The sequence below is a fragment of the Amphibalanus amphitrite genome, unplaced genomic scaffold (assembly GCF_019059575.1).
Source record: "Amphibalanus amphitrite isolate SeventyFive unplaced genomic scaffold, NRLGWU_Aamphi_draft 001600F_arrow, whole genome shotgun sequence".
Classification (NCBI taxonomy): Eukaryota; Metazoa; Arthropoda; class Thecostraca; order Balanomorpha; family Balanidae; genus Amphibalanus; species Amphibalanus amphitrite.
Genome location: NW_024883093.1, coordinates 124,343 through 136,638, shown reverse-complemented (window position 1 = coordinate 136,638; position 12,296 = coordinate 124,343). Strand labels below are relative to the sequence as shown.

General features: G+C 49.7%; 1 protein-coding gene across 7 annotated transcripts in view; it reads right to left on the bottom strand.

The window, feature by feature from the left end:
• Positions 1-5,535: 5,535 nt before the first annotated feature.
• Positions 5,536-12,296, bottom strand: part of LOC122374083 (mucin-5AC-like) — a 65,989-nt gene continuing 59,228 nt past the window's right edge. For 4 of the 7 annotated variants that reach the window (XM_043352626.1, XM_043352622.1, XM_043352623.1 and 1 more), the window contains one exon: positions 8,208-11,596. In XM_043352626.1, the coding sequence (XP_043208561.1) occupies positions 8,619-11,596 (2,978 nt within the window). In that variant the 3' untranslated portion in view covers positions 8,208-8,618. Of the gene's footprint in view, positions 6,081-8,207; positions 11,597-12,296 lie in introns of those variants that run through there. The other 3 variants (XR_006255154.1, XR_006255153.1, XM_043352627.1) reach the window with 1 other exon arrangement.

Here is a 12,296-nt window from a genome sequence, read left to right as displayed (position 1 = left end):
GTTTATCTAAGAGTCTTGCTTCCGTTATGGCTATATGGGAGCCATCTTTTTTTTGTATGCGCTTCTGCTCCCCTGTTCGTGCAAGGTAGAGTTAAAACGTTGAAATCAAATATTTTCTGAGAATAATCGAGCGAAATGGACAATTGATGCCCTTGAATGACCTGAAAATTGACCTTATCTTAGCAATTCATTAGGAACGCATATCTATATTTTTTTGCGAACCACATCGCGGTTTCTAACGGGCCCCGCCGGCTTATGAGCGTCGGTGCCGAGCTCTGATGGCCAATGCCAGCTTCTGAACCCACATCGGCCTCTGGTAGACCACACTAGTATTTCTCGTCCCCAGAGACAGACCACCAGGCTGAGCTTACGATCACCCAGAATGGGAGCCTGCTTCATTACGATTAGGAGCTACTCTTGCCGCACACCGGTGACCGTCCAGCCAGAAGTTCGACGTCGCGTAGTGAGGACGACGATAGGTAGAAACGATAGAAACAACAGATTGACGCCCCGAGGACAGAAACAACAGGAGAATGTGTGAAAGAGAATATGCGGGACACGGAGTTAGGTCGCCTGAAAACCCGAAAGGTAACGTATTGCTGAGCGAAAAAAAAAAAAAAACAATGGTATCAGGTAAGCAAAATAAACATGTGGAAACAGTCAGAAGTAATCGGGTAAATCAATGTGCTCACATTGCATCCAAGTTTCGTTCACCTATTTGTTTGTATGTGCACTGACGCCTTGCAGTAAAAATTCGTTTGCCTTTTCGCTTTTGCCGGCCCCCCAGTAGTGACATTTTTACCCTGACTGGGGGGCCAGGCCGGTGACTGCGGGAGTTTGCCGACCCCCCCCCCCCTCCCCCAGTTAACATGTTAAACGAGGCCCTGCCTCTATTTCCATGCGTTTAAGCGCAACTGGTGAAAATACCTGCACATGAGTATATAGTCATATATCGGCATTCACTGATGTGATAGGATTCCTAAAATGAAAAAGAACAACTTCCCAACGAGCATTACATGCCACTTTAGTTGATTGGACGGATCCGTGATAATGCGGTAAACGGGTATGTCAGGCTATATTTGGATCGACATAAGCTTCCACCAATCAGAATATCAGCCTGTCGCTCAAATAAATCAGCTTCTCTATACGATCGATTTGTTATCAAGATGCAGTCTCTAAGATCGATGTTTAGGAAAAAGACGTGTGGTACTATATCTGATGTGTGTGCTATATCTGAGTTTTATAGTGATTTTGCTCCTCGTCCTAGTAACAGATTCAGTAGCGGCGAAACACCTTCAATTAAAGGGGGGGGGGGGCACTGCCGACCTTTGGTCCCATTCTTTCCATGCAACGCCCATAGGGCTAATGTTAAAATGCAAAAATCAACTGGGGGCACGGTGCCCCGGTGCCCTCCCCGTTCCGCCGCCTATGAACAGATTCATTGTGAGCCAAAATTACGGTGTAGTCAGTATGCATATTACGAGCGTCAGAAATTCCAGTACAAAGAAGGGTTAGGTGTATGTGACAACTTTCTTTAAAAGCATGGCTGATAACCTCTGGCTGGAGAGGACGAAAAAACTCAAGTAAATCTTGTATCACTATCCATCCATAGAAGCTGATATCGACCTGAGGTCAGTTTTACCAACAGAAAAATAGCCGCCTGCCGGAATTTTTTACCTAAAGATCGCTTCACATATGGAGCGTAAATGAGATAAGCACGTACGCGAATAGGGCTTTACCGTTTACGCCCTGTATGTGAAGCGGTCTTTGAGCAAAAAATGTCAGCAGGCTGCTATTTTTCTGTTGGTAAAACTGGCCTCAGAGCTATTTAAGCTATTATTGTTTTCGGGTCACCTCCTAGCTTTTTAGCATCAGGGAAATACTATGGATGGAAAAAGATAATGCTTTAATATTAATCGACGAGCTCCAGCTGCCGTGCGTCACGCATCATCAGCGTAGCCATGCGTGATACGGAAAAGGATGCTTTTCAGAGTGGAGCAATCATCATCTGCGCAGTCCACTCTCATGATTAAACAAATTCCTCCGACATATATCGGCTATTGCATGCTCAGGATTATTTGTTTATTTTCATGTGATTGCACCTCCACGTCTCCATTATGGTTATTGACGGATAATCAAACGAAGCTTACTTCTTAGAATGCTCCAGGCTGCTAGATTAGATGGCTATTTTGATATGAGACGACGGAACGTTAGAAGTGGGTTCAATATAACCTTGTTATATGTGTGTGTACTGTGTAGATTGTTCAACGTACAAGGTGTATCCCGCTCCCATGCTCGCACGTACAGCTAGGAACATGCAAGGACAAGTTGTTAGTTAGGCGGCCTGGCACTTCCCAGACACACCCTATGACTATTTCAGCGGGATGCAATAGGAATAAGGTTATCCGAGATGGTCACGTCTTGCGCATCAAGACCGTAGTTGCAAGCGGACACTTTCTAAAAACGAATTGTCGGGCCAACACATACCCCTCCCTAAAGAAATCCAAATTCAAAAGGGACTGGCACCAATCAGAAAAACTGCTCAGCGACTCTGACCAGCGACCAATGACATGGTAGGGCACGGTTGCTAGCATCATTCCTGGTCTAACGTGTTCAGATACTCCGAATAATTTGTTAATAAAAAAGATATAGATATACAAAAAATACAATAGAAGATATAGAGCAACAAAGGTTCAAATATAACACGTCGTTATCGAAAAGTGGTCGCTCAATTCAAAGCCCATTTATTCATGTATCATCATTTAGAAATAGTAACTAGACACAGCATCTCTGAAAATAACGAATGCCTAAAGACGTAACAGCATCACACCAACACGATTAGAGCACGACATACAGCCTGCGAAGTCTTCAAAATTCAGGCGCACAACGTTTATTTCTTTTTTGATCCAACCACGCTCTCCGACTATGAGGTAGATATTCGACATTACAGCCAACAAAACATTCCTTATTTATCACTGAGAAGGGAGAGAGAGAGAGAGAGAGAGAGAGAGAGAGAGAGAGAGAGAGAGAGAGAGAGAGAGAGAGAGAGAGAGAGAGAGAGAGAGAGAGAGAGAGAGAGAGAGAGAGAAAGGGAGAGAGAGAGATAGAGAGAGAGAGAGAGAGAGAGAGAGAGAGAGAGAGAGAGAGAGAGAGAGAGAGAGAGAGAGAGAGAGAGAGAGAGAGAGAGAGAGAGAGAGAGAGAGAGACAGGGGCATGCAAACAGACAGACAGACCGACAGACAGACCGACAGACAAAAGTATGTGGCCCGGATGTCCGATATTTCAGATGAGCTCCAGCCGTATGATGGGCACTGGCGCCACCTTCTTCGCGCGCTTACAGCGCGGCCTGGTCCGCCGTCCTCCGAGCAGAGCCAGCCTCAGCTGCGGAGAGATCAGCGCCAGCCCCACCGTGTCCATCAGACCGGCCTGACCGATCATCAGCACCCGTGTCAGCAGCGAGCGCGTCACCCCAGCCGTCAGCGCTGAGGCTGGGGCCCACAGAAGGATCAGCAGCTGCTCGCACAGCGTCAGCACCGCGAAACAGCGCGCAGAGATGACGTTGCGGTGGCGCGGCGGCGCCGGCGGCAGCGTGGCGTCGGCGTAGAGGAGCAGCGTGTTGGCCGCTGTGGAGATGAGCAGCAGGACTCCCACAGCGGTGGTGTTGGGACTGGGACGCTTGTCCACCGGTAGGCCGACACAGATGAGGAAGGGCACGCCCGGCTGCAGCAGGCTAGCGAAGATGTAGACCGACGCGACATAGATCAGCCCAATGATGACGTAGACGACTCCACTGGTGAGCTTCCAGGCGTGTCGCGGAGCCCAGCGAGCCACAGCCAGGAGAAGTAAACGAACCAGACCCAGCCAACAGGTCAGGTAGGTGATCGTGAAGGCCAACACACCGCTAAAGCCATTGAAGAAGCCGCAAAGTAACCAATGCAGCCGCAGTGGCGGCAGCAGTAGCTGGAGCATGATCGCCAGCTCTATGACGAGATTCACCTGCAGCACCCGAGACCGCAGAAGCAGCAGGCAGTTGAAGACTGTGGGGATAGCCCGGCAGCGGCGCATCGCTCGCTGGAAGAACACGCTGCCTAAGACGCTGGCAAGGATGATGGCGATGACGACCAGCGCTAGATAGCGCTGACTGGGAGTGAGAGGGTCCAAGGAGAGTGACCCAGCCGAGAAGACGTTCTGTGGGAGGAGATATGTTTCCAAGGTTGGAGCGGAGGCAGTTAGGCTGGTGTTAGGCGCTGAATTGACGAGAGTCTGTAGCGTAGGGGAGGAGTGCAGAGGGGAGAAACTTTTCTCCGTAGGCGTGTAAGATGGTGACTGAGAAGGCGTCTGGACAGATCGCGAGCTAGAGTCTTCAGATAGCTGACCGTGACCGAGTAACTTCATCTTAGGGGGCTGTAGGAACGTGTCTCTGCCCACACACTCGGCCACTCCCTCTTCACTTACCGGCAACTCCCAGCAAAATCCTTGACAAATATGTCCCCTGCAGATCTGTGTTCCGTTGTGGTCCAGAAACCGTGACCTGATGAGCTCTCCTCCCGGTCGCTCCGCCACATCCGCCAGCAGCGGGAGGGGATGGTGATCTGACGGCGTATTGCCACTCGTCGGTGGTTGACACATGTCTCCGTCGGTTACCTTTGCTTGCGTACCTTCGCTGAGATGGATCTTAGTCGGTGGACAGGCTACGCATGTATGGTTAACCGTCGCACTTTGGTGGTGGGGGCATTGGATAAATATCCCTTTGTTTTTGCGACTGCAAGTAACTCCTGTCAAAGGCGCCGGATAGCGTTACGTTTTCTGTCAGGTTTAAAATAAGAGAGAACTGAAAACTGTTGGTATCCGCTACTTATTATGAGAGACAAATTTGTGAAAATTCGAGAAAGCGCATCCGACCTGCCTATAGGTAAGTGTGAGGTTCTACTCTCGTCCCTCGGCGCCCCGTGCAGAAAGCCGGGCTTACCAAATGGTGTGGCAATTACAATAAGAAGGATTTTCTTTTTTTCAAGCATTTCCAACATTGATATGCGTACAACAGCCATATGCGGCTCCGTCGGTTACCTTTGCTTGCGTACCTTCGCTGAGATGGATCTTAGTCGGTGGACAGGCTACGCATGTATGGTTAACCGTCGCACTTTGGTGGCGGGGGCATTGGATAAATATCCCTTTGTTTTTGCGACTGCAAGTAACTCTTGTCAAAGGCGGAGGATAGCTTTACGTTTTCCGTCACGTTTAAAATAAGAGAGAACTGAAAATGTCGTTGGTATCCACTGCTTATTATGAGAGAGACATTCGTGCCGCGTGCCAAAAGTCGAGAAGGCGCATTCGAACTGCCTGTAGGTAAGTGTGAGCTTCTACTCTCGACTTGCGTAGTGGCGCCCCGTGCATTTCAAGCATTTCCAACATTGATATGCGTACAATAGCCACATGCGGCTATATTTCACCGCCATTTACCAAATTATTGCAATGCAATAAGCTTGCGCTGGCATCTTTTTAACGTCAACAGGTTCAATGAGCTGAGAACAGAGCTGAACAATTTCGTTTATTGGAAAATACCCCCCAAACAGAGCAGTACGGGTATAACTTAATGCTGCAATTCGAGTTTACTTGTTTATGTTCATTAAACTAACAGTCCGAACAGGTAGGATATATGCATGATCACACCCGTTAAAAAGTCGAAGCAGTGCAAAATTTTCGCCTTTCGGAACATAACAGCAGTTTGTTATCGGTGCTCAGTGCTGCCTTTGGCACAACTTACAGTCATATATATGCGAACATACATACGTCCAATCTCACATACATCAGAACAGAACGAAACAAACACACAACACGTGAGTAGCGCGCAACACTGCAACTTTTCATGAATTTTATCGAAATTTCCTGCGTGTGATTACACGATGCAAAGAAAAAAGACAAACTGGCCTTTCTCTAATGCTGAGCTGTTCAGACAAACTGATATCAGCTTGAGTCAAACCGAATAACTATGCACAAGCTGTCACGAACTGCTGATTGAGTTTGCATTTACAAAATCGCCTTCTTGTTTTCATGATGCTCATCTGTCGTCTGTCACGACTCTGAAACAGATAAATGGCGTCACTTTAGTGACCTCGTGAACCTTTCTTACAGAGCAACCCGATCGTGTGGCGTTAATTTTACCTGACCTAGATAATGCTCAAAGTATGTACAGCCCACCGCTAAAGTAATGTGTGGTTTTACCAATCTCAACGGATGGCTTTAACCGACGATTTTTAAATGCGAGATTGAAAAGAAGATGTCAATAGATAAAGTTGTAGCTGCAAGGGTGAAGATACATGTAAGCTACATTTAAAGTCTCGTTGCAGTCTGGCTAATCGTTCCTAGGCTTCAGAAGCAGAACATACCCATGACTGAAACCACACATTACTTCTGCTGTGGACTGTACCTGCTACAGCAATGATGTTTGATGCATTTTCAAACGCCGATAACCGAATGCCGCTACACGCGGACCAGGAGCTGCGTTACCCCGCCCCCTCCCTCCGCACCTCGATGTGGGGGATGCTCGATTGTAAGCATCACCACTCTAGAAGAGCAACACGGCAGAGCGGACTGTCCCTCCCCGTCCGCTTTGCCGTGACTGATACTGATAGGTAGGCTGCGCCGCGCAGCGCGCAGGTACGGCGGTACAGTATAGATGCAGGCGCTACACGCCCCGCCATCTGTCGGCGAAGTTTTCAACTAGCGTGGGCTAAGAAGCCGTGCGGTGCGAGCTTAAAAAAAAAATGAATAAGAAAGCATGGGAAAATAATGAACTATTTTATCGCCCTATTTTTTACACCGTGTATTTTCCGGGCATTCGCTACGAAATGGAATAAAATTCTAAAGATGTTGTATGATGCTGTATAAAAAGTGCTTGGTTGCTACGCAGTATGTACGAGCGTACATAGCCCTGGAGCCAAATTAGAGCGTGTAATTACCTGTTTACGCCCCACTCCCCTCCCCCTCCCATCCCCGCATCGATATGTTACTATCGAGGCGCCGCTCTTGCGTGGGCCACGGGCGGGGTTATACCTACTAAATAATGAACTGTGCAACATAACCCATTCTGGTCACGCCATCGCCTTTAATTGCACCAAGTAGTTCGCAATATTTGAACCTTGAATTGAGCCATTGGCTCATTTTTAATTTCCCTCTTGGCTAAGGCTATTGTTGGCATCGCTTTGGAACCCCGAACCACATAGTTTGAGCTTCGATGATCTCTGGTGACGTCGTTTCATGAGCTCTGCGAAAAAAAATAGTAGCGTAGGTACTTAGGGCATAATTTGTTGAGAACACGCCGTCATTTGCCGTTTCTCGCTACGTCGCACCGCATTTTGTGCCGTTTTTTTTTCTTTTTTATTCTGAGGAGGTACTTATGCATCTCTCCGTTCTAAACTGTCTCTGTGGGTAGGTCTGTAACTACTGCATCGAGGCGACCTTTGATAATGAAGGCTGTAGCCGATTTTATTGTTGTATTTTCAGCTTTAGAGCAAGCGCATGTAGTAATGTTCATGTATGAATTAAAAGTATACCCTAGTGCTCATGATTCCATCAGCCGTTTTTATGCAGTAACTGTAACACATTCCCCACCATGAACTAATGCACTCAATGTTTTATGTAATGTTACGTGAATTTTGTGTCGCTCACTTTATCTACTGGCTTCGGCCGGACCATCGCAGGTGACACTCTCTCTCGAGAAGGAGTTTCTGCATAAATTTAAAAACGTTGTGGCTCGTTTATTTGTCGGTGTGCGGCGCCATCGTCATATTACGCCCGCTTTGAAGTAGTTCCAGTGGTCCCAGCGCCGCATCGGTAAGCCGGTGATGAAGCGCGAGTGGTTTGAAACGCCGTTTACGACTTTTACGCTCCAAGTGCCATGTGACTGACGTGCTTATCGTTGAAGCGGTATCTGTCAACTGAAGTGCTGGTATCAGCTCCTGGCTACATTCGCACTTTCGGAGCTGATTCTTGTGGTCTATGAACAAATCGTATTGTTGCTGGCTGCTGCAATAGTCTGTTGTATACTTCGTCGTGTGCTAAAGCGTCTCATGTAGTATCATCGTGTCAACTTCTTTTCTAGTATTTTATGCTCATCAAAATGGCCACTAGAAATCCCATCATTTGCCTCTACAGTTTGACGTCTCAGTCGCTCGTTCTCCTAATCATTCCGCCATTTCAAACACAGATCAGTTGCAGGCTTTATACAAAAATACAGCGTGTTAAGGAAAGGAAAGTAATAAATAGGTGACAGGAAGCCAAGGGAGCAAAGCTCTTTAGGCAGGCCACACTTGCAAACATTGCATTAGTGCTTCTTTGCTACTTGCAAAGAGACTTCAAACGAAAGGAGGAACAAAGCCAAACGCAGGCTTCGCAGAGGCAGTACAAGCATTGAGGCAGTCACCAGCGGTCTGAACTTAACAACATAACTTCCCAGAAGACACGAAATCACTAGCACATAGCTGACATGTCTACAGTTAACACATAAGATCACCGGTTCCGTTCGAGGCAACGGAGCCATAAAACAAAACAAAAAGCTCCTAAACAAAGGGAGCGCACCCGTGGATAATGGCGTATTTTCGCAACGAGAACTGAGAACTCTACGTCGGCTCATCTTCAGAGAATCCCGATTCGGTCGAGAGACTGTTCTTGGAGGAGATCCCGCTATCAGTCATCGACCTCCCCTCCACTTCAGTGGATTCGCCCTCGCCATGTGACTTCCCCTCGACGGTGCAAGTGGACTCGTCCGGCGAAGAATTGTCGTTAAACTCGCACTGAAGTCGACGGAAGAGCCGTGATGGCGCCGCCGTCGGTCGGTTCGGTCGCTCCAGTCGACCCTCCTGCACGCCCTGAAGCTCACTCAGGACTGTGTCCTTACACGCGATGCGGGGAACTCGACCTCCTTCGATTGCCGTCAGACGATTCCGCTGGGAGTTCTTCAGCTCCGCCAGAACAGAGTCCATTCCTGAAGGAGGCGGAGCCCTAGGTGATGAGGCCGCTGCCGAGGGTCTGCCCCTTTCCGGTAGACGCGGTGATGTGCTCGTTGCACCGCTCGCTTTCTTGTCCCTCCTCTGAGTGGCAGGGCTGGCGCGACTCGATGAGGATGGGCTGGACACCTTAGATGTCGCTGATGGCTGCGCTGGAGGCGGTGGAGGCGGAGGTGGAGGAGGTGGTGGTGGCGGTGGCGGTGACGTTTGAGGAGGTGAGGGAGGCTGAGAAGTCGGCGGAACCGAGGGCGACGACGTCGACGGTAGCGGAGAAACTGACGTACGCTGACCTCGTCCCGCATTGCGGCGGCGAGGTGGCGGCACGGGACTAGCCTCCGCCACAGGGCCACTGCCAGCGACACGAACTTCATCTTCACAACTCGTGGTTACGTTCCCAAGCGCGGCAGCACAACTGACGGGTCGCATAGTGCGTTCTGGGGTAGACTCCACGGACGGTTCGGGATCCGAGCCGACTGTCTCTTGGAAAAACCGCAGCGCCGACTTGAAGGTGACGTGACCCCGTCTGGGAGGCTCTGGCTTCGGTTTGCCCTCGACTGGGTCAGGCACTTCGGGTCTCCCCTTGGCGAGGTTCGGTAGATGGATTGTGTTCCGTTTTAGTGTCTGCGAGTTGTCCACAACCGGCTCTTTCGGAGACGTCTTTCGAAGCGCCACTGTTAGCTTCCCTTCAATGACAGGACCCTCGACCTTTTTGGAGATTGAACTAGTGGAACTTTTGGGGTTGAGCTGTGTGGTAGTGCCATTTTTCATAGTGGCACCAACGACCTTTGGTTTGCTCTGCTCAGTAACAACTGGCAAGCTCTGGCGTGATTGGAATTTTGCTACTTTGGCTGCCACACTTTTATGTCCCGTACCGTCTTTGTCTTGCTTCACTTTCTTTTTCCGCATTTTCACTTCGACTTTGGTGCCGTTTTCAAGTTCAATCTGTTTGGTAACGACTCCACTCGACCGAGCCGGCTTTTCTTCGCGCTCAGCACCCTTCAGAGCTTTATCACCGTCCTTCCCAACGCAAGACATCTTCCCCTGCTCTGATTCCCCAACCTCATCCTTCTTGCGCGTCGCAGATTTTGACACCATCACATCACTCGGACTGGTACCTTCATTGGCTGCGGTATCAACACTCTTCCCTTGCGCGCAGGTGCTCCCTTGGTCACCCGCACATCCACTTTGGCCACTCGTACTGTCACTTTCCCCTGTTGCCACTCCCATATCACTCCCACCCCCTGGCGGAGGGTCGGATGCCGATGGTGGCAGGACCGTAAGCTGCCCTTCGACCAGCCACCGGTTCCGCTTCTCGAGGTTCGCCAGCCACGCGTCAAACAATCTCTCGCGGTTAGCTCCGAAGAGATGTTCCCCGTCGTTTGCTCCAGCCTCTTTCGCCAGCTCGGGCCAGATGCTGTCTGTGGGCTCACAGGATTCATCCACAGCCTTCTTTTCTGGGGGAGCTGGCCCTGCGGAGGTGGATTTATCGGGAACGGTTTCTTTCGGAATAATCTGAGGTGATTTGGAACTTCGTCTCCCGTGTCGTTTGCCTCTGGGAGACAGGTCTTTTTTCGAGGTCTCTTGTTCGGTCTCCGGTTCTTCTGATTCTGATTCGGAGTCCACTTTCTCCGGTCTAGGACTTGATTTCGTGAGGATCGAGGGCTGAACATATTTATTTGACGCTTTGTCTGAGGACTTATATGCAACCTTCCCTGATTTGGAACTAGATTTCTTGGTTGACGGTTCAGACAGACTTGGAGATGCGTCTACATGAGATCGCGTTGTAGTTTTGGAATCAGGTCTGACTGGCGACTCCAAACGCGGACTTGCTGACGACCTGGTCAGCGATCTTTCTGTGGACTTTAATGATCCCGAATTTTCTTCCCGCTTTGAAAACGACTTTACACTGGACACTGCAGGTGATCTGCTGAGCGACCTCTCCACCGACCTGGCGGGAGATCTGGCATCAGCTCTTGAGGGAGATTTCTTGGATGAGTCTCGAGCGTCGCGAGCAGCCAGGCGACCAGGACTGGCCGCGCGCGGCTGCGGCCGCCGTTCGACCACAGTATCATCACTGGAATCCGATCCTCGTTTGAGCGCAGGCGTCAGACGTGACCCGTCTTTCTCCTCCCGCGCGTGATGACCACTGGAGACTCTGGATTGTTCGGTGACCGAAGCCTGGCCAGGCTCCGAATCACAATCCCCATCAAGGGACAGCTCACAATCCGACGCCTCAGAGGTGGCCTTAGAGCTTCCGCCACTGGCAAAGCCGCTGCTTCCGCTCGCGAAGCCACTGCTGCAGCTGGCGCCACTGAACACGCTACTCAGACTCGGCGTGCGTCCGCTAGGGGTGCTGAGATCGCTGAGAAGACGCGACAGTCGGCACGAGGCGGGCCGGCCGGCGCGTGTCGGCGTGACGCTGGTTGCGGCGGTGACGCTCTTGGTGGCAGAAGTGGGATGATTTGAAGTAGATGTGGGATTCTCGGCGACGATGCTAGAGCTGGATTCAGACGGCAGTAGCAGTAGAGAGGCGCGCGTCGTGCGTCGGCAGACTGGTGATGTAACCGACGGCAGCCCCAGGCGAGCAAGCTCTATGGAAAGAGGCAAAAAGGTAGCATACATACAGCGGCAGCGCGGAGAGAGAGAGAGAGAGAGAGAGAGAGATAGACCTGTGCATGCCTGAGAAATAGCAGTTTGACTTACGGAATGATATCTAAACAGCGAACTTAGCTAAACCAAAAGAAATAGGCACTGCGCAAAGGTTAATTGAAAGTTATTAAAAGCGGCAGCGATCAGCCAGAGCCATTATCATATTTAAAATGGCTAACGTTAACCCACGAGCCGCTGGGGGGGGGGGCATAAAGTTGCCCCCCCTTTACGTTTTGTGAAATATCTCCGAAACCTGATGAGCTACGAACGTGAAACTTGGCATAGCTTCAAGTGAATACCTAGGCAATGTTTGAGGAAAGTTTGGTGGTTGTAGCACCTAAGATGACGTCACAGTGACGTCATAAAGTTTTGTCGTTTTCCGTTATGGACCGTTTCCGATGACGCTGAGCATGAAACTCAACTGTAAATGAACTAGACAGCACCTGCTGTCATCCTAAAACATCTAACTACACTTCCATCTAGTTTCTGACCAATAATCGACCCTTTATATTCGGTCCCATATATCTGATGTATCGTGAGGGATATGAGAGTCGCAAATCTATAATTTCACTTATGACGTCACTGTGACGTCATTTCAAATGGGATCGACACCAAATTTGGACACAACCTCGGCTAGATATT